Genomic DNA, 26,858 nt, shown 5'->3' on the forward strand with positions numbered 1-26,858 from the left:
GCTCAGGGCCCATGGGCACATGGGCCTCCAGGACAGAGTTCCGAGGCCGGGTGCTTGGCCGGGCCGGCCTGGGGGCAGAGCGAGGCCTGCAGCCCCCGGAGGGCAGGGTCACGGGCACCTTGGGCTGGGGGGGAGCCCGGAGCCGGCCTCGAAACACATTTCACCCCAGTCCCGCGTCAGAGGGGAGGGCAGCCCATGTGGGTCTGCCCGCCGGGGCCTGGCTGCAAACAGAAAGCCCTCCCTGTTGGCCGTTTTCCATTTCTGAAGTAGTTTCCCCCTTTAATCCGCCAGCTGCTTGGGGGCGTTGGTTCCTCCTCATCTCTGCACCCTAGGGTCTGGAGTGTAGGGGTGTGGGGAGTGCCCACTGAGAAGCGGTGATAAACGACGTGGCCCGTGCGTGCGGTGGGAGGTCATTCTCCCCCAGAGAGGAGGGGAGGCTCGGGCACCCCTGGAAGCCTCGTGTGCAGTGAGGACCACCTGACAGGACAGGCCGTGTGGCCCGTGTCCACTGGCCTGAGATGGCCACACAGGACGTCCGGGGGCAGGCAGCACGCTGCCCGGGGCCCCTGGGGCTGGGAGGGGCTGCTGCTGGGCTCAGGCTGTGTTTGGGGGTGATGAAAACATTCTGGAGTTAGATAGTGGCGACGCCACCTAAGCCCATGAAGGTCCTAAGACCCACTGAATTGTACACTCGAATTATATCTCAATGAAAGAAGGCTCCAGACCAAAGCGACAAAGGCCTGTTGAGTGAGTGAGGGAGCAGATGAAGGAGGGGCTGAGGGCTGCTTTCCTTCGCACAGAAGGACACATGCGCTCCCAGGGGCCTGCAGGGCTTGGAGCCAGAGCTGCTGTGTGGTGTACATGGCCGTGAGGCTGTGCCCCGAGGGGTGTGCGCGTGTCGGGGCCGTGGCAGCCTGTCTGGGCTTCTGAGGGCCCAGCCAGTCGGCTCTCCTGTGGGCTGCCGGCCTGGAAATGCCCGCCCTGTTTTCACTTTCTTACTTTTGCTGTGAACAGAGAACAGAGCGGGAGGGTGTCCACGACGGCTCCCCGAGTCTCGCGCGGGGTGGGGGTCCGGCCATGTCAGGTGTGAGGCGTGCCTGAGTGCAGAGGCCTGGCTACAGCCTGGGGGCAGACACGGGTCCACGCTGTGACCCCCCCATTTCCAGGCTGGCTTGTTGCGTCTCTGCACCCCATTTTCCCAGGGGTGCAATGGTGGCCATAATAGAGTCAGTGCATTTAAAACACGACGGAGTGCCTGGCATATGTAATAATCACTCGATACAGGTTAGCAGTTATTATTATTATAATTATTGTCATTTTTATCCACTTAAAACTTTCTAAATATATTCCAGGCTGAAATGTTTCTTTTCTTAGAGAACATTTTCATTGCAAGGATGCCATGCATATTTGCAAAATACAACAAAAGTAAATAAAATTTTAGAAATAGGAGACACAATTTTTTAAACATTTATGAATGTTAGGCCGGATGATAGCAATTTTTCTAAGGATCTAAAATCAGTTTCTTCAAATGTCTGATAAGCCATTCCAATGAGGCATCTGTTTTGCATTGTGAAACTTTTAAGTTATGCTTTCTCATTAGATTTTTGTACTTGAAGGAAATTACTTAGAGCGCCATTGCCTGTTCTTCCTTTCAGACACATCTGTGTCTTTGCTGTCTTGGTGTCTGCTCTCAGTGCAGCAATATTTATCCAGTGTGGTTTTGGGAAGTCTCACCTTGGAAGCAGGTTTTTAGAGGGCTTATTACTGAGTGAATTTGTGAATACATTAGCAGAATTTTTTAAAAATCTTATGGAAAAACTCCAATGTCAGTTAGGAATAAGTAATATATTTTAGATCCCCTCTTCTTAGGATGTGAAATGCCCAAGAAGCAACGCTTTACAATATATTAATTATGTTAATTAATTGGAGAAGATTCAGAATATTAATTATCTGCAACTAATTAGGTATTAAAATTGAGGCCTGTTTAAGTGATGAGGTGGAAGACAAGTCATCCAGTTAGAGTGAGAGAAGTGGAGGGAGGGGGTCCTGGGTGGGAGGGGGGCACGTTCCTGTAAGCGGAGCACACATCTTCCTGAGGCCTGACGGCTCCTTGTCTCTCCCTCCCCCGCCCGCAGACGACGAGGACGCGGACTCCGCCGACATCTCCCGGGTGCCTGAGGATGTGCTGCGCAACGTGGAGGCTGACACGTACTGGTGCATGAGCCGGCTGCTGGACGGCATCCAGGTGAGTCCCACCCAGGTCCCGCCACCTGCCACGGCTGCTCAAGCCTTCTGAAGCCCTGACTCTGCCGCCGAGCGTGCATGCGTCTGTCTGGGCGCGCACATGGGCCCCTGGAGCCCGTGGCGGGCATGGTGCAGGCTCAGAGGGACCAGTCCCCCCCTGCAGAGTCCGATCCCCACTAGGCCCACCTCCCTCTCTGCTGCAGCTGGTGACTGTGTGGTTCTGCCCGTAGTGCAGGCCGTCGTGGCAAGCTGTTTCACTATCCACGGAACTGAGTTCAGAGGAACCTGCCTCTTAAAGGGCATCGGATTTAGAGTGACATGGGGCGTATGGGTGGCTGGCCCCACCGCCCTGCCATCCTCAGCTCAGGGACCTTGGCATTCTAGGACGTGGTGCTGGGTCCCAGAGGGAGCTGAGAGCCGGAGGGCGTCCTGCCACCATGGGTGGGGCCCCTGTGGGTGGGGTTCTGCTAGACCCGAGGTCAGCTGGGCTACTGGCTGAGGTTTTCGCAGAGGAGCCAATCCCCCAGGGCATGGCGGTTTGATGGAATCCTTCACCCCCATGTATCAGCAGGGAGGCTCTTACACAGGTGCCTGGGGAGGACGCAGTTGGCAGGTCAGGGGCAAAAGGCAGCTGGGGCCTCATGTGCAGCAGGAGGTGGCTGAGGAAGCTGGCTGGCCCTCGAGCCAGCTGCAGGCCCCGTTTGGCTCAGCCGGCTCCCACACGGCCTTCTCAGACGCCCGCCTGGTGCCCAGTGCCACGCCCATTCTGGGGGTGGAGGTAGAGGCGAGTGAGCACCGTGTTACCAGGCATAAAATCACTCTGGGGACATGCACGGGGGCAGAGTGGGACCTGGAGGGGAAAGCCTGGGGCAGGGCTTTGATCTGAGGTTCGTTCTGGTCACCCCCTCAAGGACGGTCTGCTGCAAAGACAGCCGCCCCAGGCGGAGGCTGCGCAGGGGACTTGGGTTCCGCCAGGACCCCTTTGTCCCAGGTGAAGTGGGGTCCTTCCACCGGGAGTGAGAGGACAGGGCGTGGGGATGCACTTGTCACCAGCGTCCCCCACAAGCCTCGGCTTTTCCGGAGCTCTTGTCACAGCAAGTGTCCCTGACCCCACCGGCTGGAGAGGCCTCAGCTCAGCTGCTTGGTTTGAAGTGGTCCAAGTGAGGCTTTTCTAAGATGTCGTCTAAAGACTGACGCCAAGAGCTGACTCACTGGAAAAGACCCGATGCTGGGAAAGATGGAAGGCGGGAGGAGAAGGGGACGACAGAGGATGAGATGGTTGGATGGCATCACCGACTCGATGGACATGAATGTGAGCAAGCTCCGGGAGACACTGAAGGACAGGGCGGCCTGGCGTGCTGCAGTCCATGGGGTTGCAAAGAGTCGAACACATCTCAGCGACTGAACAGCAGGCAACAAAAGATTGAGGCCCTTGGGGTTAATGCGCGTAAATCAGCTACAACGATTCTCTTGAAGAAAACCGTGTGGATCCCCGTTCCCCTTGCTAACCTAGGAATTGACAAAGAAAGCAGAAGCCCTTCCTGGAGCTGAACAATGGGAACCTCATGTCTGAGAGCCCCTCAGGTCGCCTGGGGACGCATTTTGTGTCTGGTAAAGAGAAATGTGCCTGCTGGAGACGTATTTCAGCCCCAGCATCAATTCATCATTTCCCCACTCTGATACTGTTCTCGTATTTTTCAGTCTTTCCTCCCAAACTTCAGACTCTTTTCCTCCTTGGAAAAGAGATTGAATCGTAGTGTGAAACTTTATAAATTTCAAATGTCACTTCTCTGATCATGAGTGATGGAACTTCTGCCATTTAAATACAAGATTATCTGGCTTCTATTTGTAAATAAAATCAGCTGTACATAGAAATCGATGCTGGCTTTTCATTTTTCACCCGAGATTTCTTGTCTGATGAAAGGGTTTCTTGACAAGGTTGCTGCGTGGAAGGCATAATGTTTCTCTGGCACATGCGCATGTGTGTGTGTGTGTGTGTGTGTGTGTGTGTGTACAACAGACGTGAGGCCGGCAGCAGCCATCCGTCTTTCTGTCACGTGGTTATGATTGATTCCACTTGATCCTCCGGTGCACAGGGATTCAGTGAGGCCCGCTACGGGCATCTGGGGGCTTTGGGGGGCTCTTCTGTAATTCCCTTAGATGAGGCCGTCCCTGGCGACCCCGTGCGAGCTCCTGGGGCGCTTCTCATTGTTCGCAGGTGCTGTCATCATTCATCACGGGTGTGTGGGCCTGTGAGGGCTTCCCAAGTGGAGCAGTGGGAAGGAATCTGCCTGCCAGTGCAGGAGACACAGGTTCGATCCCTGGGTCTGGGAGATCCCCTCGAGAAGGAAGTGGCAATCTGCTGCAGTATTCTTGCCTGGAAAATCCCACAGACAGAGGAGCCTGGCTGGTGCTTAAGAGGTTTCCTCTTATGGTTAAGAGGGAAAATGGGCTAGGAAGTCGGCGCCCCTCGGGCCTGGCTGCTCTCGCGTCTCGGCGCACGTGCCTGCTCCTGGTTGCACGTCTCTCCTCTCCACGCTTCTCGGAACTTGTAGGGCGCCTTCCTCCAGCGCCCTTTTCATCACATCAGTCCCTGGTTGAGAACCACTGAGAAAGCTCGTTTTTGGTTTTGTTGAGCACAACCCTCAGCCTGGTCTTCGTGCTCGTTCCCTGTGCTTGATGAGGTTTAGGTTTATATCGTGTGATGGCTGTCCACCCCGTCACCAGAGGCTTCAGGGAGGGGGTCAGAGTCTCCTTGCAGGGAAGGCCAGGGCAGCGTCGTGTGGCTGGAGGGTGACGGGGAAGAGGTGACCCCGGCGAGTGCGCAGCGTCTCCAGCCTGTTGGTGCTCCCAAGTGGCGGTTCAGCCTTGCAAGCAGCACACGGGGCAGAGCCGCTCGCCCTCGAGCAGGTGCGTGTTGGACCCACACCCCCGCCCTGAAGCCTGCTGGACGGCCTTCCCCAGCTGAAACAAGTGGCGATGAGTTCCGTTTTGCTGGGGGAAATTCTGCAGGACAGCGCACGTCTGTTCATACTCTTGCCGTCCAGTAGCCTAGATGGAGAAGCTGTGTTTCCGGCTCTCCCAGGGGCCTGGGTGTGAGATGCTGCTGCATGGGGGCACCTGGCACCTGCAGACCCAGCGCCGGGTGCCGTGCGTCCCTCCCCCGCTGGTTCACGGTGGCGGGGAGCCGGGAGAGGAGGCCCTGGGCCCGGCATCGGTGCGGACTAGGAAAGGGCAAGCCTCCGCCCCTCCTCCACAAACCCCTGGTGCTGGGCGTGGCTCCCTAAAGTGAGCAGGAACCGCAAGCCGGCGGGGGACCGCAGAGGGGTCATCAGACGTGCTAGTGCGAGGAGGTCGGGCGTCAGTGCCTGGCGAGGTGTAAAGATCAGGCGAAGATCCGCCCCCGGAAGTCCAGGTGCCGTCCAGAAACAGTGCAGAGGTTCTGCAGCGAGGTCTCCGCTCCGCGTCTCAGGGCCGCCTGCCGTTCCTGCTAGTGGGAGTTAAGGAGCTCCTACTCGTGGGCTGATTCTACCAGTACCTGCCAGTAGAGCTCCACCAGATGATGCAGAACCGTTTAGTGATTTACTTTAGCAACAAGAAATGCATTCTATGCTATTTTAAGTAAAACGTTTCAAGATAAATGAGTATTTACCAAAACAAAAGTGTTGAACGAGAAGAGAGGCATGGTTTGACTTTTACGTGCCTTGATGGGAGACAGCTGAATTCTCATCTGTGTTTCTACAGTCAGCTTGTTGTAATACGTATTTTTGTTGTTGTTGAAGTACATGATGAAAACCCAGACTCTCGTAGGCATGTAGTTGAAAAAGGGAGAAGTACCATAATAGCCCTCTGGATGACCGGGTGCCTTCCCTTCAATACTGTACCATGGCCTAAGAGATGGTAGCTCCTAAAGGCCACTTGCAGTGTGACTGTGAAGCCGTGTTAGTGAACATTTGTGCTCAGTCACAGTAAAACCCATTGGCCCGTCTTGCGCTTGGAGCGGATCTTTTACACGTGTGGTTCTGTAACGTCAAACATTGGTCATTGGAACATGCGGGATGCCTGAGGTATGCTGATACTCTGAACATCACGTTTCATTGAATTGTATCAAAGGCTCACCTTTGGGACTCTCCTGGGGGTCCAGGGGTTAATATTTCGCCTCCCAAAGCAGAGGGCGCCAGTTCAGTCCCTGGTCTGGGAGGTAAGATCCCACATGCCTCAAGCCAAAACAGTGAAACATAAAACAGAAGCAACATTGTAGCAGGTTCAATAAAGACTTTAAAAATGGTCCACAGCAAAAAAAAAAGTGTTTTTTTTTTTTAAAGTCACCTTTTTTAGTGCTACCTCCTCATAAAGAACTGTCGCGCTCAGACGGTGGGTCAGAGTTCTCCAAAATTTGAATTCTGGTTTCAAAGCTCAAATATTATTATTGGCAACAAATGCTGTGAATTGTTTCCCTTGAAGTGACGGGCTGACTTTGTTCACTTTTGAGGAAATGTCTGCGGGATACCCAAGTGTGAATAATGAGTTTGCCTGTCGGTCATTTTTTCAAATATCAACACTCTCAGCTCTAAGAGTCGCAGCAGCTGCTTTTCTGGAAGAAGTTTAACATTTTGGGTGCACGCCTCTAGAGCCTTGTTTCCCAGCTGTTGCTAGTGGTAAAGAACCTGCCTGCCGATGCAGGAGACAGACAAGAGACGCGGGTTCGATCCCTGGGTGGGGAAGATGCCCTGGAGGAGGGCATGGCAACCCACTCCCAGAGTCTTGCCTGGAGAGTCCCATGGACAGAGGAGCCTGGGGGGCTACAGTCCATGGGGTTGCGAAGCGTCGGACACGACTGAGCTTGACGTGTTCTTCCCATTTTTCCCACGTAATACTGAAAAGCTGTTTATTAAGGGTCGAGATTTGACACAGTACTGGTCGTAAGATTAGAACCTTTTCCTGTGTCACCCACGACATCCTCTAAGGAGATGGCCTTTTTCAAACCATGGATGCGTGGCATTCAGGGTATGGTTGGTGGGGCCGCCTTGTCCACGCCGCGTGCCAGGGCTTTTACCTGCCACCCCCGCTGGCAGAGCCTCGCAGCGCATGCCAGCAGGGCGGCACAGGCAGATGGCCCCTCGGCATCACCACGGACGTTTGGGCCTCACCGGCCGCTGGAAAGGGCCCCAGGGAGCCCGGCGGATGGCTGAGCGCTGTGGGGGCCACAGCCCGCAGGAGGGTGCTCTCTTGGAGACACCCCAGGGTGCGCTCACACAGGAGAAGTGCAGGATGAAGCAGTGCCACACGGGGGCGTCGGCCAGGCTTGCCCCAGGGAGCTGTGCCCCTGGGAGCTGTGCCCGGGGCCCGGGGGCCCAGGGTCTCGGGGTCCCGGAGCAGTGGCTCTTTCTGCCTGGGTCCTGCCCCTCGTTTCCTGGCACCGTGAGTTGTTGTTGGGACGTCGGGAGCGTGGGGTGGGTGGCCCTGGCCTGGGATTTGCTGTCCCGTCGGCACAACAGAGCCACACTTGGGTCTCACACGAGGTCAGTGTTCCTCAGGCACCGTGTCAGGTGTGCAGCCAAAGATGTACCTTTTGTAAAACTGAATTTGCAAATTTATTTTTAAACGTATTTATTTTTGACTCTGCTGGGTCTCTCTGCTGCTGCCCGGGCTTTTCTGTAGTGGCAGTGAGTGGGGGCCACTCTCTAGCTGCGGCTCCTCGTTGCGGTGGTCTCCCCGTGGTGTGGAGCGAGGGCTTCGGTTGTTGGGACCCATGGGCCCAGCAGCAGCCGCTCCGCGACTCCAGAGCACATGGGCTCTGCCGCTCCTAAACCCCCAGCACTGGGGTCTTCCCACGTCAGGGACTGAACCAGGCCCTCTTGCCTTGGCAGCTGGATTCCTCACCGCTCAGCTATCAGGGAAGCCTTCTGAGATCTAACTTGTAAAAATAATTTGGTAGGGAATTCGCTGGCGATCCAGCAGTTAGGACTCCAGGTTCTTACTGCCGAGGGCCCTCTGTTGGGGAGTTAAGATCCCATGAGCCGTGAGGCCGGAAAAAAGAAGCTGGGCCGTTATTTCTTCCAGTCGTTTCAGGGGTTGTGTCCTTGTGATGCTGCCTTTGGGGATGGTTTTCGTTTAGCTCACCGACAGCAGTCTGAGCCGGTCCGACTGACGGCTGTGTCTCTGCGAAGGACCGCCTTAGGACAGGATGACTGGACGGAGTCCTTGAGTTTTGGGGTGGGGAAGGGGTGTTCCCCTGCACTTCCCGGGAGGAAGCTGCTGGAGGGCCCACGCAGCAGCCCCGCCTGCCTGCCCCGGGGCGCGGCAGGTCGGGTCCCCAGCCCAGGCGGCCGCACCCGTCCTGGCGCAGCGGGTCGGGTCCCCAGCCCAGGCGGCCGCACCCGTCCTGGCCTGCCTGGGGATTGTTCTTGGGCCTTCGCCAGACTTCTCATTTCACTAACGCTGCGCGCCAGGGCTGCTGGGAGCTTTCACCTCCTGAATTACGGCTTCCATACCTGCCCGCCCTGCAGTCAGGCCATTACTCTCAGATTCATTACTTAGCAGGACGGCCTCTTGGAGTAGAAAGGAACCGTTGCCTTTTATAATTAGTCATTTACATTTTCTTTCCTTGGGGAAGAATCACTCAGTTCTAAGAACTGGTTGCTGGCGTGGAAGTGATGAGAATATTGGGGAAAGTAACTGTTTTATCTCGGAGCTTACTTGTCAGAGAAAAGGCCGGTAGCCTTGTGCTGTAGCGACTCTGGCAAAGGAAGGCCAGGGATGACCAGACCTGTGTCGGGGGACTGGAGGGGATGGGAAGGGCGGGGGTGAGCTCGCTGCGGTGAGTTATCCTGGGAGAGAATAGTCATGGCACACCCCAGGACCCAGAGCCTACACAGAGAGCTCCTAGAGAAGGTTCTGTTCCAACAGGGAGAGAGGCCCGACGACCCTCAGAAGGAGCCAGGACCTTGATCTGTTTTCACTCCCCGCCAAGCTCCGAGGACAGAGGACAAAGGGCCGGTCTGCTGCTTGGGAAAGCAGTGGAGAGGACACCCACGTGGCCCCCACTTGGCCTGTGTTCTTCACATCAGGTGTCTCCACCTGGAAGGGGCAGCAGAGCGGCAGGAGGGGGGTGGAGAGCCGGGCCTGCACCCAGCCCGTGAGTGGACGGTGAGTGGCCGGAGAGTCTGGTCCACGTGAGGCTCTGCTCTCTCCTCTCCGGATGCGCCAGGCTCGGAGACGTGATCTGAGAGCCGCAGTCGAGAAGAGTGAGGGCTCCTGGCAACGTTTTAGAAAGGCTTATTGAATAGACAAGAATGTGTGGGCTCGTGGGCTGCAGCAGGAGATTCATTAAGAATGAATTATTGCTTGCCAATTTAAAAAGAAGATTAAGAAAAAAATTCATCTACAGTAGCATCGAAAACAGTGAAATCCACGTTGTTGCCTGGATGAATAGTTCACTCCTGTTAATTACCAGGCAGCGCTGCACCACGTGAATCTGTCAGCTTGTCTACACGTCCTGCAGCTGGCAGGAGCCGAGGCTGCTGCTTCTCTTTGTCTGCCAGGAAAGGAATTTCCTCGAGCGCTCGTGTGCAATCCTCTGGTTGATGTGTACTGTTTCTCTTGGGAGAGTTCCTAGGAGTGGACTTGCTGGGTCATGGCACAGAGCTATACTAAGTTCTATGAAAAACATCCAGACCTTTCCCCCAGGTTGGTTGTGCTGCTTCACACACCCATCAGAAGTGCGGCCTGGCTGCTCCAGGTCCGCACCAGCTTCGCATGTCCCTGCTTTTATCTGTGCTGGAGAGCAGTCCTCTGCGTGTGCGCGTGTGTGTTTATCTATACCATCGGGCTGCACCCCGCAGGCCTACAAGGCCCTGTGTGTGCCCAGCTTCAAGACCAAAGAAAAGCCCAGAGTCAGTGACAGAGACAGCAATGGTTTAATGGATGAGGGACCTTACATGTCTGAAACAAGGTCCTGGAGTGACCCCCGTGGGTGGTGGGCGGGACGTGGAGGCGCTTTTTTGTTCCCAGAGGAAAGGGAGTTTGCCACTATGAGGGAATCAGGTTGCCTTTTTATGCTGTTCATGGAGTTCTTATGACAAGGACACTGGAGTGCTTTTGCCGTTTTCCTCCAGCGGACCACGCTTTGTCAGATCTGCTGTGACCCATCCATCTTGAGTGGCCCCGCACAGCACAGCTTATAGCTTCACTGAGTTAGGGAAGCCCCTTCACCACGATAAGGCTGTGATCAGCTTTGGCCACCTGATGCAAAGAGCTGTTGTTCAGTTGCTCAGTTATGTTCGACTCTTTGTGATCCCCGGACTGCAGCACGCCAGGCTCCCTTGTCCTTCACCATGTCCCGGAGCTTGCTCACACTCATGTCCACTGAGTCGGTGATGCCATCCAACCATCTCATCCTCTGTCGTCCCCTTCTCCTCCTGCCTTCTTTCTTTCCCAGCCTCAGGGTCTTTTCCAGTGAGTCAGCTCTTCCCATCAGGTGGCCAAAGTATTGGAGCTTCAGCTTCAGCATCAGTCCTTCCCATGAATATTCAGGACTGATTTCCTTTAGGATGGACCGGTTGGATCTCCTTGCAGTCCAAGGGACTCTCAGGAGTCTTCTCCAACACCACTCATTGGAAAAGACCGTGATGCTGCGAAAGATTGAGGGCAGGAGGATAAGAGGGCAGCAGAGGATGAAACGGCTGGATGGCATCACCGACTCAGTGGCCATACATTTGAGCAAAGTCTGGGAGACAGTGAAGGACAGGGGAGCCTGGTGTGCTGCAGCCCATGGGGTTGCAAAGAGTTGGACACAATTTAGCCAGTAAATAACAGCAAAGTCAGGCTGGCTCATTAGTTATCCGGGAAACCCACTGAGGGGCAGGCCCCTCACTGCCCCTTTGATAAGAACAGCCACGAGCTGGAGGCCAGGGCAGGTGCGTAGGAAGGAAGGTCAGTCAGTATCCCAGGGGTAGGTGAAGCAGGCACTGGTCAGGTAGGGGGTGGACAGAGAGCGAGAGAATGGCCATCTCGAGTGGCCTGACTATACAGTATCTCTACTTCTATATATGGAGAGAGGGTATGAGAATATTTTTCCCAAGTTTGTGGCTTGTCAGTATATTTTTTAACAATTTCTTCTGCTGAGCAGAGAATTTTAATTTTGATGACTTCTAATTTATTATTATTGTTTTTTGTGATAATGATTTTCTGCGTCCTAACTAAAAATCCTTTTCCTACCCCTAGCATGCCAGGATATTCTCCTGTGTTTTTCTTCTAGAAACTAACATTTTATTAATTTTTTTGGAAACTGTAATTTTAGTTTCTACTTTTGGGTCCGTCATTGAGCTTGACTTAATTTTTCTGTATGGTGTGAGGAAGGCACCATGGCTCATTTTTTAAATACAGGTTTCGTAGTTAATAACAGCTCCATTTGTTAAGAACAGTTTTGTTTTGTCTCCAGAATACACTGCTTTGGCGCCTTTTCTGAAAATCAAATGACTGTTTAAGTGTATGTCTATTTTTGGACACTCGGTCATGTTTCATTGGTCTGTTAATGGAGTGTTAATGCTGGTGCCTACTGTCTTAACCTCTGTAGCTTTTCTTGGAGTTGGGTAGGGTAAGACCTCCTAGTGTGTTCCCTTTTTAAAAAATTGTCTTGAGTATTTTTAGGTCTTTGAATTTTTATGTAAAGTTTGTAATTCGCCATTTCCTACACAAAAAGCCTTGGAAAAAGTCTTAGGGCCTGGGATTTTTGAATGGGATTATATTTTTAATCTATGTGTTAGTTTTCCCAGAATTAACGGCATTAGCCATGTTGATTTCGGAGAAGGCAATGGCACCCCACTCCAGTACTCTTGCCTGGAAAATCCCACGGACGAAGGAGCCTGGTAGGCTGCAGTCCATGGGGTCTCGAAGAGTTGGACACGACTGATCGACTTCACTTTCACTTTCCTGCATTGGAGAAGGAAATGGCACCCCACTCCAGTGTTCTTGCCTGGAGAATCCCAGGGACGGGGGAGCCTGGTGGGCTGCCGTCTATGGGGTCGCACAGAGTCGGACACGACTGAAGCGACTTAGCAGCAGCAGCAGCAGCAGTGTTGATTATTCTAGTCCATAAGCATGGCGTATTTTAAAATCTATTTAAATGTTTCTAACTTACCCCCTTAAACATTTTGTACTTTTCAGTGTAGGGGGTTTTCTAATCTTTTCTTAAATTTATTTCTAGATAGGTTTTTATTTTTGATAGTCCTTTAAATAGTATAGCTTTCTTTGTAAACTTCTTAAATTTTTATTGATGGTTTATACAGATACAATTGAGTTTTGTAAACTGACAGTTTTCCAGTTCCTACTGTATAACACATTACTCCAAAACTTGCTGCCTAAAGCGTGTGTTTTGTCTCCCTCGCAGACTCTGTGGGTCGGTTTCAGCCAGCGTGCACCTCGAGCTGCCGTCCATGCCCCTCGGTGCCTGGCGCCCCTGTGGGATGCCGTGAAGGCTGGTGCAGGTTGCTGCCTGGGGACTGGAATCAGCTGCAGTCTCACTCTCTTACGTGTGTGTTGCCCAGGCTTGGGTGACCCCAAGACTGAGACTGTAGTTGAGCTGCCCACTGTGGCCCTCCTCGTGTGGCTTAACGTTCTCAAGGCACAGTGGCCTTGGGAAAGGCAAACTTCTGATGTGATGGCTCAAGACACCCAGTAAGACTTCCAGAAAGCAAGGTTTAAGTTGCACAAGCCTACCCAGATTCAAAGAGAGGGAAATTAGACTTCATCTCTTGATGTAGGAGTGGCCTGATCACATCATAAAAGAACATTTGGTTTAAGAGAGACTGTGTGGCCACTTTTGGAAAATGTAGTATACCGCACCTTGCTTCTGGTGATCTTGATAAATTTACCTATTAGTTCCAGGAGCTTTTTGGTGGGTGCCTTAGGATTTTTTAAGTGCACAAGGGTGTCACCTGCAGACTTCTTTTTTTTTTTTTTTTTAATTTTATTTTATTTTTAAACTTTACATAATTGTATTAGTTTTGCCAAATATCAAAATGAATCCGCCACAGGTATACATGCGTTCCCCATCCTGAACCCTCCTCCCTCCTCCCTCCCCATACCATCCCTCTGGGTCGTCCCACTGCACTAGCCCCAAGCATCCAGTATCGTGCATCGAACCTGGACTGGCAACTTGTTTCTTACATGATATTTTATATGTGTCAATGTCGTTCTCCCAAATCTTCCCACCCTCTCCCTCTCCCACAGAGTCCATAAGACTGTTCTATAATTGATATATATGGCTTTTATTTTCTCTTCTTGCCTTATTGCATTGTCAAGGGCCTCAAGTACGATGTTGAATGGAAGTGATGAGAGGAGACATTTTTAGGTACATATATATGTAGGATGATTATGCTTTCTTGGTGAGTTCGTGTGTTTATTGTTATGAAATATTCCTCTTTTTCTGATATTTCTTCTGTCCTGGGTCCAGTTCATCTGATACTAAAATAGGGATCCTGTCTCCCTTAGGATTAGTATTTCCTGGGTTTATCTTTTCCCATCTCTTTGCTTTTAATCTGTATCATCCTATTTAAAGCACATTTCTTGTGGATAGCTTATAGCTGGATTTTGCTTTCCTGCCCTTTTAATGTGTGTTTAGTTCATGGACATTCATGGAATTATTTATGTGGCTGGAGTTTAGGCTGCCATTTTGCTATTTATTTTCTATTCATTTCACCTTATTCCCTCCCTTTTTCCTATTTCTTGTGGATGTATCACAAACTTTTTAAATTAACGGAGTTTGAGCGCCGAAGAATTGATGCTTTTGAACTGTGGTGTTGGAGAAGACTCTTGAGAGTCCCTTGGGCTGCAAGGAGATCCAACCACTCCATTCTGAAGGAGATCAGCCCTGGGATTTCTTGGGAAGGAATGATGCTAAAGCTGAAACTCCAGTACTTTGGCCACCTCATGTGAAGAGTTGACTCATTGGAAAAGACTCTGATGCTGGGAGGGATTGGGGGCAGGAGGAGAAGGGGACGACAGAGGATGAGATGGCTGGATGGCATCATTGACTCGATGGATGTGAGTTTGAGGGAACTCCGGGAGTTGGTGATGGACAGGGAGCCCTGGCGTGCTGCGATTCATAGGGTCGCAAAGAGTTGGACGAGACTGAGTGACTGATCTGATCTGATCTGATTGTAGAACTATTTACAGAAATATTGAGCAGAAAGTACAGAGTTTGATATACTCTGTTGTTACCTCCACAGAGACACACACTTGCTCCTGTTATTAACATCTTGCTTTAGTGTGGTGGATTTGTTATAACTGATGAGCTGTTATTGGTATATTCAATTCAGTTCAGTTCAGTCACTCAGTCGTGTCCGACTCTTTGTGACCCCATGAATTGCAGCATGCCAGGCCTCCCTGTCCATCACCAACTCCCGGAGTTCACTGAGACTTACATCCATCGAGTCAGTGATGCCATCCAGCCATCTCATCCTCTGTCGTCCCCTTCTCGTCCTGCCCCCAATCCCTCCCAGCATCAGAGTCTTTTCCAATGAGTCAACTCTTTGCATGAGGGGGCCAAAGTACTGGAGTTTCAGCTTTAGCATCATTCCTTCCCAAGAAATCCCAGGGCTGATCTCCTTCAGAATGGACTGGTTGGATCTCCTTGCCGTCCAAGGGACTCTCAAGAGTCTTCTCCAACACCACAGTTCAAAAGCATCAATTCTTCGGCGCTCAGCTGTCTTCACAGTCCAACTCTCACATCCATACATGACCACAGGAAAAACCATAGCCTTGACTAGATGGACCTTTGTAGGCAATGCAATGTCTCTGCTTTTCAATATGCTGTCTAGGTTGGTCATAACTTTTCTTCCAAGAAGTAAGCGTCTTTTAATTTCATGGCTGCAGTCACCATCTGCGGTGATTTTGGAGCCCAGAAAAATAAAGTCTGACACTGTTTCCACTATTTCCCCATCTATTTCCCATGAAGTGATGGGACCAGATGCCATGGTCTTTGTTTTCTGAATGTTGAGCTTTAAGCCAACTTTTTCACTCTCCTCTTTCACTTTCATCAAGAGGCTTTTTAGTTCCTCTTCACTTTCTGCCATGAGGGTGGTGTCATCTGCATATCTGAGGTTATTGAGATTTCTCCCGGCAATCTTGATTCCAGCTTGTGCTTCTTCCAGCCCAGCGTTTCTCATGATGTGCTCTACATAGGAGTTAAATAAGCAGGGTGACAAGATACAGCCTTGACGTACTCCTTTTCCTATTTGGAACCAGTCTGTTGTTCCATGTCCAGTTCTAACTGTTGCTTCCTGCCCTGCATACAGGTTTCTCAAGAGGCAGGTCAGGTGGTCTGGTATTCCCATCTCTTTCAGAATTTTCCACAGTTTATTGTGATCCACAGAGTCAAAGGCTTTGGCATAGTCAATAAAGCAGAAATAGATGTTTTTCTGGAACTGTCTTCCTTTTTCGATGATCCAGCAGATGTTGGCAATTTGATCTCTGGTTCCTCTGCCTTTTCTAAAACCAGCTTGAACATCTGGAAGTTAAAAAATTGGTATATTACTATTAACTAAAGTTCACAGTTGATATTGGGGTTCCCTCTCTATGCTGTACATTCTGTGGGTTTGGCCAAATGTATAAGGAGTTATGGGGCTTCCCTACTGGCTCAGTCCATAAAGAATCTGCGTATAATGTAGGACACTGTCTGCAATGCAGGAGACCTGAGTTCAGTCGCTGGGTTGGGAAGATCCCCTGGAGAAGGAAATGGCAACCCACTCCAGTGTTCTTGTCTGGAAAGTCCCATGCACCGAGGAGCCTGGCGGCTACAGTCCCTGGGGCTGCAAAGAGTCGGACACGACTTAGTGACTAAACCACCACCACCATCCGTCCACTGTTGCAGTGTCGTCTAGAGTAGGTCACTGCTCTAAAAGTCCCTGCCTTTCAAGGAAAGTTCATCCTTTCCTCTCCCGGAACCCGTGACAGCCAGTGGTCTGCTCACCATCTCCACAGTTTTGCCTCTTCCGGAGTGTCATTTCCTTGGAACCACCCAGCTCCAGGATCCCTTCCCCGCAGGGAGCCTTTCTTGTTATTGTTTTCAGTCTAGCTTTTTGGCAGTCTCTCCTCTCCCCACCCTCCGTTAGTGGATACTCCTTACAGCTCAGGTCTATAACTTATCTGGACTTCCTTCAAATACTATTGCACCAGCTACCGTTGCTGGCTGGCCTGTGTCCCCAAACAGGCGTTCAGCTTGTCCCCGTTTTCTGAGCAGTTTACAGGGGGAGCCCCAAGCCGCTTTGCCAGGGCTGGGGGAAGCCTTCCGCCCTCGCCACGTCCCATGACCTATGGCCCCAGGGAACCTGTGGAATGGGTGGGCAGAAGGGCTCACACTTGGTGTGGACGCTGCCCAGCTTCTTTTAGATACGCCCCCAGTGCCTTGTGAAGGAGGCTTCCTGCCTCCAATTAGGCTCGCTGGTGGGAAAAGAGTTGGCCTGATAAATTTTTATAGCGCCCTCCCGCCGGAAAAGGGCTTCCCAGGTAGCTCAGTTGGTAAAGAATCTGCCTGGATTCTTTATCAGTACAGGAGAGCCAGGTTCGATCCCTGGGTTGGGAAGATCCCATGGAGAAGGGAATGGCAACCCACTCCAGTGTCCTTGCCTGGGAAATCCCATGGACAGGGAGCCTGGTGGGCTACAGTCCATGGGGTCACAAAGAGTCAGGCACGACTGAGCGACTCAGGCTTGTGCTTTCCTTCCCCCCCGAGCAGCATGCTGTGGAGCTCTGTCCTCGTCCTTCTCCTCCCGTCTCCCCAGAGACCGTGGTGGGGACGTGGAGGGCGTGCGTGTGATTGCAGCCTCTCCACTTGGAGGGACAGCTGGTGCGATGGACGACACGCTCAGGGTTCAGCGTGAGTTCCGCAGGCCGCAGTGCCAGCCAGACACGTGCGATGAACGAGCTAGGAGCAATGAGCCCGAAGGCCTCCGTGGACGTTCACGAAACCAGCCAGTGCAGCTCGCTGAACGGACGCAGTCTGGACGGGCTGGGTTGCCTGCGCCTCCGGGAGGGCGCTTTCGCCATCACTGGGCCCAGGGTCTTCGGTCAGGTGATGGCGTCTCGCGTCCTCTCTGGCCTCTTCTGTTAGGCTCACCTTGGCAGCCAGAGTCACCTTTTCCAAACGCAGATCTCGTGACTGCGGTGGCTCCTCTTTCCGTGTCGTTCGCTTCATCCTGTAGCTTTGCTGGGGTCTCACCCTTGGCTCCCCACGTGGCCTTCCTGCCTTGAGGTGGTCTTCTCCCATCAAGCCCGGCTTCCTTGGGGCCCCTCCCACCACACTGGCCTTCACTTCCTGCGTGGAGTGAGCCTGGCCCCCCCACAGCTGCGCCGGCCCCCTGTTCTCTGCATCTCAGCCCAGGCCTCCCGTTCTCAGTGTGTCCTTGGGTCAGGCCCCTGTTCTGTGCTCTGACCTCAGGGCTCCCCCGGTCATGGTGAGCCCCCGTGTGCGTCTGCGTGGCCTGCGTGATGAATGTTTGCTTGACGACCAGACCATCATCTCTGAACAAAAGTCCCGTGTTGATTTTCCTGCCCGACTGTGTTGGGGACCCAGGACCGCCCCCAGGTTCTGGGACTCCAGCACAACAGCCACGATTCCTCCCAATCACGTGTGTAGGGTGCACGGGCCAAGGGAAAAGGCCAGAGGGACCCAGGTGCGAGCTGCCAGGAGTCCTGTCCCTGTGGAGTCACTGGAGATGCTTAACTCCCGAGCCACGAGTTGGCCCCGTCTCCCAGGAGCTTGTGAGAAACGCCACACCCGGGACGTCCCTGGGGTTCCCTCCAGGGCGGGGGACGCAGGTCGGTCCCTGGTTGGGGAAGCAGGACCTCACATGCCCTGGGCAACCAAGCCCGTGTGCTGCAAGACCCAGCACGGCCAAAATGAGAACACGAGGACGAAGAAGCCACGCCTGCGGCCTGACTGGGAGCTGCTGCCACCGGCACCGCTGCTGGCACGGAGCAGCAGGAAAACAGGCGTGCAGCACGAAGACGGTGCTCCGCGGCGCGGCGAGCCGTTCTCACTGGCGCAGGACAGGTGGGGGCTCCCGAAATCCTGGTCCCAGGCACCCCCCGGCGAGCGCCGACCTTGCACACAGGCCAGTCTCAGGACAGCAGCCTCAGGCCTACTTCTCTGAGCCCTGCAGGAGGTCCTCGGGCGGGTGTGTCGCACTCAGGGAGGAGTGCCCGTCCGCCCTGGGCCGGTCTTGGGTGGATCGATGCCTTCGCTGCGCTCACTGGCTCACAGGAGGCCCTCGAGCAGGTGTGCCGCACCCAGCGAGGAGCGCCCGCCCGCCCTGGGCCGGTCTTGGGTTGATCGATGCCGTCGCTGCGCTCACTGGCTCACAGGGGACCCGAAACGGGGCCTGGTGTCTTGAGGTGTTCGGACGCAGGTCCAGGGTGCGTGAGACGGGCGGGCTTGCTTTCCCCTCGGAAGGGCGCTTTCCCGCAGAGAGACTGGCCGGGAAGGGCTGTGGGACGCGCTGAGGGCCTGCATCTCTGGTCCCGCACAGCCCCTTGTCCCAGGGGTGAGGGGTCTCTGTCCTCCGAGTGCTGGGTCCTCCCCCTCAGCCAACATGAGTGAGCCTTCCGGCTCTTGTCCAAGATGCTCCTTCAGAAGGATTTAGTCCTCCTTTCCTCTGAAGAGCACAGAAGTGCTGTTGGTTACTGCCGAAGTGTGAGGCAAGCCCAGTGTGCGTGCTAGGATTTTTTTTCTTTCCTGCTGATTCGGACTCTACCTTCTGTAAAAACACTTCCCAGAAGGTCATTATATGTCTTCAGACCCTCCTTCCTTCCCTCCCTCTGAGCAATAAGTTTTCTATATTCTTCTATCATTCTTTAAAGACCCAGAATCAAATCTCGGCTTGCAGAGGTGTGCCTGTTTGCTTTTCATGGAGTGTTATCCATATTATTACTGTGAATATTCGTATAAATACAGAGTATTCTCACTTGCTTCCTATTTTTCCTGCAGATACTTCCTGTTTCTCAGCAGATACGTTCTGTGCTGGGCATGTGTGCGGGCGAGGGCGGGGGTGTGGATGGGATGCTGGGGGCGGTGCTCCCCCTTCATCCAGAAGGACCCGCGGTCTTGTCAGAGGCTGGAGGAGCCTGCTGGGCGGCCTCGGGGCCGGGTGCCCCTCCTGGGAGGCTGCTGCGGGCACCTCATGCCCTCTGGCTCCGCCTCCGGCCCTGGAATGTCCATGGTGTGTCCTTCAGAGGCTTCCTGGCTGCCGAGGGCACGGTCCTCAGCTTGGACCCCTCGGCTGACCCACTGTGCCCGACCTGCGGTGGGTCTTCTCTGCCCCCGCGCCCACCCCCTGCCTAAGCCCAGACCCCGAGGCCTCATCTGCCAGCCTTCTCGGGACCTTCGTGACGCAGGTGTTTTTCTTTTTTTAAGACTCTGAGGTGTCATTCTTTTCTTACTATTTGGATTTTCAAGAGAACTCATCTCCCCTCCCTGGGTTTTGAACAAATTGAGAAATAAAACGAAATAGTGGCAGATGGAGACCAAAGAATAATTTTTATTTCTTCTAAATGAGAAGCTTGAAGTCCTATCTAGTGTGAGAGCCAAATAAACTGGTGCACTGAATGTGGGGGTCATTCAGGCTGACCCTCCGTGTCGGAGCTGGCCTTGGGCCCCCGCAGGGCCCCCTGTGTGCGGCAGAGCCGTGCAGGGGAGCGGCCTTCCTGGGGGATCGGCCGGTTCCGAGAGCTGGGCGGAGGGCTGGGCCTGCTGGCGGTCTTGACTCTCGGAGTCGCGGGTGGTCAGTCGCCTTTTTGGGGCCAGTGTTTCTGGGGATGGAGAACGGGCAGGGGGGCACCGGCTGGATTCCCTCCGCCTGGAAGCCCAGCCCAGGTTTGAGGGCTGCTGCCCCTGGTTCCTGCAGCTGGCTTTCTGCATAACCATTAGGTTCCTGCTGAGCCAGGGACGTGGTGCCCCCTTGGAGCCCACCACCCCTAGGAACATGCCAGCCCTCAGTGGAAACCCCGCTCCTCTGAGTATTCTCCTGGGTCCGCGGGGAGGGGGCATCCGAGCCTGGTTCCCATGGCTTTGGGGCATGTCAGACCTGAGCAGTAATGCAGTAGTCTGCAAGGCCTCTGCCTGAGGCTGCAGAACCGCTCGTAGGTTATTTCTCATCCTTAAATACTTCCAGCCTGACTGCTTCCCCCGGCTCATCGGAGATGCTGCCGTGAGGTGAGACGACAGCATGGAAGCTTCCAGCTACCCAGCGTGTCCCGAATTCAAGTGTAAATCTCTGTCACTGAAGTTCCGGAGAGAAATCAAGTCTTTAAGGGCTAACCCTGCAAGTTCAAGTCCAAAACCAGAATTCCTCTGCCCGTGAATGTTCAGCCACATGACAGCTCGGGCTGCGTGCCGCTGCCTGTCTCTGCCAGAGGGGCGGCTGAGGGTCTCCCTGGGACGCGCGCAGGCCTTTCAGGGCCCGGTGCTCCTGTCCACTCAGCACCGGTCTGTGACAGCCCTCCCTTCCCCAGACTTCAGTGTAGCGAGACCCACCAGCTTGTCTACAAAGCATGTGCTTCCAGGCCTGTGGGGCAGCTGCCCCGGGAGCGCCTCCCGCCGCGTGGAGCCAAGCAGAGCGCACGCGGGACCTTGGTGCCTCCCGCTGGAGTTGTCCTCGTGGAGACGTGACAGCCTGGGATCCAGGGCCTGTCACTTGAAATCCACGCGGGAGAAACCGCAGCAGAAGTTAGGTCTGAGTCTGCTCGTTTTCCATTTCTGTGGGGAAAAGATTGTGGTTGCCTTGTAGGCATTTTTAGTTTCGTCTCGTAGCGGCCGCAGCTCCTGCTCTCGTCAGGAAGGATGTGTGTATGTATGTGTGTTTGTGCCCGTGTGTGTTTACACATGCTTGTGTGTCTGCACGTATGAGTGTGTGCATGTGTATGTGTTTGTGCCCATGTTTGTGCATGTGTGTGTGTGCCTCTGTGTGACTGTGTGCCTATGTGTGTACACATACTTGTGTGCGTGTGTGTGCATATGAGTGTGTATGTGTGTGTGCCCATGTGTGTACACACGCTTATGTTTGCACATGTGTAGGAGTGTGTTTGTGTGTGTATGTGCCTGTGTGTGAGTACTCATGCTTGTCTGCGCATATGAGTGTGTGTGCGCCGTGTGTGCACATGCTTGTGTGAGTATGTGTGTGTTTGTGCCCGTGTGTGTTTACACATGCTTGTGTATTCATGTGTGTAAATGTGTGTGTGCCCATGTGTGTACACATGCTTGTGTGTATGAGTGTGTGTGTATGTGTGTGCCCATGTGTGTATATATGTTGGTGTGTCTGCACATGTGTAGGAGTGTGTGTGTGTGTGTGCCCCTGTGTGAGTACTCATGCTTGTCTGTGTGCGTGTGCGTGTGTGTGCACATGCTTGTGTGTACGTGTGTGCATGTGTATGACTGTGTGCCTGTGTGTGTGTGTGCACGTGCTTGTGTGTACGTGTGTGCATGTGTATGACTGTGTGTGTGTGTGCACGTGTGTGTGTACACATGCTTGTGTGTGTGTGTGCCTGTGTGTGTGTGCACGTGCTTGTGTGTGTGTGTGTGTACACATGCTTGTGTGTGTGTGTGCCTGTGTGTGTGTGCACGTGCTTGTGTGTGTGTGTGTGTGCCCATGTGTGTTTACACATGCTTGTGTATTCATGTGTGTGTGTGTGCCCATGTGTGTACACATGCTTGTGTGTATGAGTGTGTGTGTGTGTGCACCCATGTTTGTGCATGTGTGCGTGTGTGCGTGTGTATGAGTGTTTGTGTGTATGTGTGTGTGCCCATGTGTGTATATATGTTGGTGTGTCTGCACATGTGTAGGAGTGTGTATGTGCCCATGTGTGAGTACTTATGCTTGTCTGTGTGCATGTGCGTGTGTGTGTGCCTGTGTGTGCACATGCTGTGTGTACGTGTGTGCATGTGTATGACTGTGTGGCCGTGTGTGTGTGTGCCTGTGTGTGTGTGCACCTGCTTGTGTGTGTGTGTGTGCATGTGTATGACTGTGTGGCCGTGTGTGTGTGCCTGTGTGTGTGTGTGTGCCTGTGTGTGTGTGCACGTGCTTGTGTGCACACGCACATTAAGCCCAGAGAGTGCTGACAGTGCAGGAGCCCCTGAGTGCCACGTCTGGCTGCTCAGCCTCAGGCGTCACTGCCGGCGTGAAGGTCGTCCTCTCCTGGCTACGTCTCCTGGAGCCGCCCCCACCACAGATCCCGGGGCAGGGGGTGCAGGGGTGCTGTTCCCACGCCCCCGTCCCCTTCCACCCACGTCTCCCTGAGGACAAGCTGTCCTCTCCCAGCACCAGCCCAGTGCACACCTGCCTGAACCAGCAGGCCCCACTCACTCACTCACATTCAAGGACCCACAGGCGCAGCGCCTTGTGCTTGAAACCACACGGATTTGTCATTTCACAGTCGTGGAGGTCGTGTACAGTAGTCATGTACGGACGTGAGAGTTGGACCATGAAGAAGGCTGAGCACCGAAGAGCTGATGCTTTCGAATTATAGTGTTGGAGAAGACTCTCGAGAGTGCCTTGGACAGCAAGGAGATGAAACCAGTCCATCCTAAAGGAAATCAGTCCTGGGTGTTCATTGGAAGGACTGATGCTGAAGCTGAAGCTCCAGTGCTTCGGCCACATGATACGAAGAGCTGACTTATTGGAAAAGACCCTGATGCAGGGAAAGATTGGGGGCAGGAGGAGAAGGGGCAGCAGAGGATGAGACGGTTGGATGGCATCACCGACTCAGTGGACATGGGTTTGAGCACAGTCTGGGTGATGGTGAAGGACGGAGGAGCCTGGTATGCTGCAGTCCACGGGGTCACAAAGAGTTGGAAGCCATTTAGTGCTTGAATGACAACAGCAAGTCCTGGAGGTCAGAATGCGGACAGGGGTCAGGGCCTGCGGCCGGGGCCTGGGGCCAGGGCGGGGCAAGTTGTGCATCAAGGTGTGGGCCAGGCCATGTCCTTCGTGGGCCTCCAGGGACGAGCTGCTCCCTGGCCTCTATCCAGCCTGCTTTGCTGGTCTGCTGGCCCCTACGTCCGTCCTCCAAGTGGGGACCAGTGTCCTCACTGCTCTGATGCTGACTCTCCTGCTGCCATGTCCGAGGGCCTGGCCACACCGGGCCCACCTGGGTGGGCTGGTTGGTTGATTAGCAGCCTTCACCACCCGCACCCCCACCTTGCTGGGAACCAGGCCCTGGGGATTTGGTGGGCTCACTACACCACCTCCTGCAACCACCGAGAGCAAGTCTGTCACTGCAGGAGTGCAGTTGAAAGCCTCGCCCTGAGACGGTCCCTGAGCCTGAGCTGAGGCTCCTGAGCGCTAGCCTGTGGGGTGCCCCGGGCAGGACGTGCTAGGTGCCACCCTCCAGCCCCGCTGACATGCGCTCCGGTCGTGGCAGTGGGGGCACTGGGCCTTCTGTTCCTGAAGCCTTGGCACGTGCCACTGCCTCCTTGAAGCCTCAGAGCAGTCCCGCGGGCAGGGCTCACTCTCACGTCACAGATGGTGCAGCTGAAGCCGGAGAGGAGCTGCTCCTTGCTAATGTCACACAGCACCTAAGGCGTGGAGCTGGGCTCCCACTCCAGGTCGGCCCGACTGGAGACCCCTCCCCCACTGCCCACTGGCCGCGCTGGTTTTCCTGTCTTAGTTTATGGAACTCTTCACCTGAGTGCCTGAGACTGAAGCCCCCTGGTCCATCGTGCTCACACCGTGACCGTGTCCTCAGCCCTCGGATGGGAGGCCTGACGGCAGTAGTGCCTGACGCCGGTAGCGCCGGGCAGGTCCTGGGTTCCCATCGTGACGTGGGGAGGCTTCCGAGCTCGCCTCCGGCTCACCTGCGCGCGGGTGGTGTGACGCAGCCTCCTGCTCTGTGCGTTGCTCACTTTGTGAATTCGTCCTCTTGTCGAACCGTCCGCCTTCGTCCCCACTGCCTGTTCCCCTTTGGAAAGCCGGTTTTATCCCCCACGCCTATGAAACTCCCTGTTATTTTCCCCTCAGGACAACTACACGTTCGCCCAACCCGGGATTCAGATGAAAGTGAAGCTGTTGGAAGAGCTGGTGAGCCGCATTGATGGTAAGCTGGCGTCCTGGGCGCCCCTCTTCCTGGGGGCTGGGGGTGGGGGTGGAAGGCTCACCCAGTTATCCCGGGACCCCCACCCCTGCTGCACCTTCTTTGGGGCCGCCCAGGAGTTGCTGGGGCTGGAGCCACTCCCGTTCCTTTTACGAAGGCGATATAATCAGTTCAGCTCCATCCCTTCGCAGGAAGTAATGAGCACGTCCTCGAAGCAGGCAGCCCTCACTCTTATTAAGGCCGGCGCTTGTCATCATCCGGCCGCAGCCTGGTTGTTTATGGCCGGCCTCTGGCCCAGCGTTCCTGCCTCTGCATGTCATTTTGGTATCAAGGATGCCGGCGTAATTTCTCCACGGAATCCAATTAATTACCGAGTCGGAAAAATAACACCTTTGATATTACAGAAAAATCATAGTGTGTGCCGGCCGTTTTCGATTACGCTTTCATGTGTAAGTGGGGGCTTTGAAATACTTTCTACCTTCGTCCTTTAAGTAATTCCCCCTGTGATGTGCTGACTGTCACGTTGCAATAGCAGGGTTTAATTAAGTGAACGTTGAAAGATGATGCTGGCCCATTCCAAGTGTACCCTCCTGAGCGTCTGTTAAATTAATGAGCAGAGTGTTAACGGAGTGATACCACGCAGAACCGGGTGTGGGCCTGTGACACCAGGTGGTCAGCGGCGCTGTGCCGGGGAGGCAGGCTCTGTGACCCCGAGCCCCACGTGACCTCGACGGGTGACCTCACTGAATCTGCAGAGATGTCGCACTCTGCTCAAAGCGGAGACAAGCCGCCGTTGTTCCAGGGCCGCCTTCCAAGGGTGTGGACGTCCCTTTTGCCCTTGCTCTGCCCTCAGGAGTAGACAGCGTATCCGTCCCCATCTTCCCAACAAAGGCTCTTTTTTTGGGAAACAATCGAATGACATTATAAAACGGAGTCATACAAATTATCAACTCCATTCTGTCCCTTGATTGAATCTGATTTTCAGCTGTGTCTAATGGTTATTACCTAATTTCCATATTATGAAGTTCTGCACGGTTCTTCCAATAATACTTTATCTGATTCAATATATTTAGCTGGGTGGCAGCCACCTATTCACAGCACGGTTTTTTTGCCTATGTAACTGCATTTACGTACGTTTGTTCTTCACCTCGCGGGGGCATCTTTGTCGGATGCTGTGGGTTTTCTTCCCTGCCGGCAGCTTCACACCTCCCCCCACCTCTCTGCACACCCCCAGCCTCATTTGGATCTTTGAAGTACACTCAGTGGCTCCTCTCCTGGTTCTCCGAGAAGGTGGATTTCGCATTTCTGTGGAGGTTAGAAACATGTGGTTAGTGCTCATTTGTTCCAGGGCTGCAGTTTGGGAAATGCTTGAATCGATTTTCCCTGGTGCTGTGGTTCAGAAGCAGCACATCTGAGATTCGCTGGGTGATTGTTTAAAAGAGGGAACCCCAGCCAGGCCTGGGCTTTTAGTAAACCCCGTTCTTATTTTCCCGCGGCTTCTGAGAAGGGCGTTTTCACCCTGTGGTGGTTCTGTTTAAATGATCGGTGCTTCACGACAGAGGAGGCTCTGTTTGGTAGCAGGTTAAGCTGGGTAACCTGTCCGTAACTGTTCTTCCAGCCAGACCCGAAAGAATCTCTGTGACAGCCTCAGAAGAAGAGTTGCTGGGCCTTTCAGGCAGAAAGTGTCGGAACTGGGAGGGTTTGGCTCTCACCAGCAGCCCCTGGGAGAGGCGACCCCGGCCCCCTTCGCTCACTGTCCTCCTGAAGGACGACTCTGGGGGCCTGGACTGTGCAGGGGCAGTGCGGATGGAGGGAGAGCTGCAGAAGGGGCCGGAAGGCCAGGGTCACTGTCTCATTTTCTCGCTGTGACGACTGGCTAAAGAATTTCTGGAAAGCACTCTCAAGCAGTTTTCTGTTTTGAGTCGTGCTTTACCCTACTCTCTGTTACCCCCAGATCTTTAGAAGCAGTCTGCTCCATAGACAGAAAGCTGGCATGACTGAAGAGAGAGGGTTTTGTCTGTAAGAAGGCCAGGTGGAAGGGTGAGGGGCAGTGGCCTGAGAGACTGCCTGGGGGGGTGGTAATTGGCTCAAGAGAGGGAGGCTGGCTACTGAGGAACGCAGGGGAGTCGCCTGTGATCTCTGAGCGGGAGTTTTAGAACTTCCCACAGAATGAGAGATGGAGCCTTGAGCCACTTGGCTGGGGCTGTGGAAGGTGAGGCCAGGGGCCTTCCACGTCTAGTGGCAACGGGGTGGGCAACTCCAGGAGACCAAAACAATGCATAAGATTATTTTTTGAAGCCAACAAACAAATTGGGTGAGGGGTAGAAGGAAAGAGAGAAAAAAAGCAAAGAAAGAAGGTAAAAAGAAAACAGATTTCTTAAAAGCATTGAACTGCTAACAAGGAGACAAAAATTTCCTGGCCCTCTTCTGTGAGGATGCTAGAACCTGAGAGTTCTAGCTTTGTTTCTCTCTTTTTTTTTTTTTCCATGTACAATGACGTACATATAGTCAAAGCTAAGTATATGTTCAAG

General features: G+C 53.7%; 1 protein-coding gene across 2 annotated transcripts in view; it reads left to right on the forward strand.

Moving 5' to 3' along the window:
* Positions 1–26,858, forward strand: part of TBC1D22A (TBC1 domain family member 22A) — a 256,637-nt gene that overhangs the window by 155,982 nt on the left and 73,797 nt on the right. For both annotated transcript variants that reach the window (XM_005207532.5, NM_001076520.1), the window contains 2 exon segments: positions 2,136–2,245; positions 24,255–24,330. In XM_005207532.5, the coding sequence (XP_005207589.1) occupies positions 2,136–2,245; positions 24,255–24,330 (186 nt within the window).

This window comes from Bos taurus, chromosome 5, assembly GCF_002263795.3.
Source record: "Bos taurus isolate L1 Dominette 01449 registration number 42190680 breed Hereford chromosome 5, ARS-UCD2.0, whole genome shotgun sequence".
Classification (NCBI taxonomy): domain Eukaryota; kingdom Metazoa; phylum Chordata; class Mammalia; order Artiodactyla; family Bovidae; genus Bos; species Bos taurus.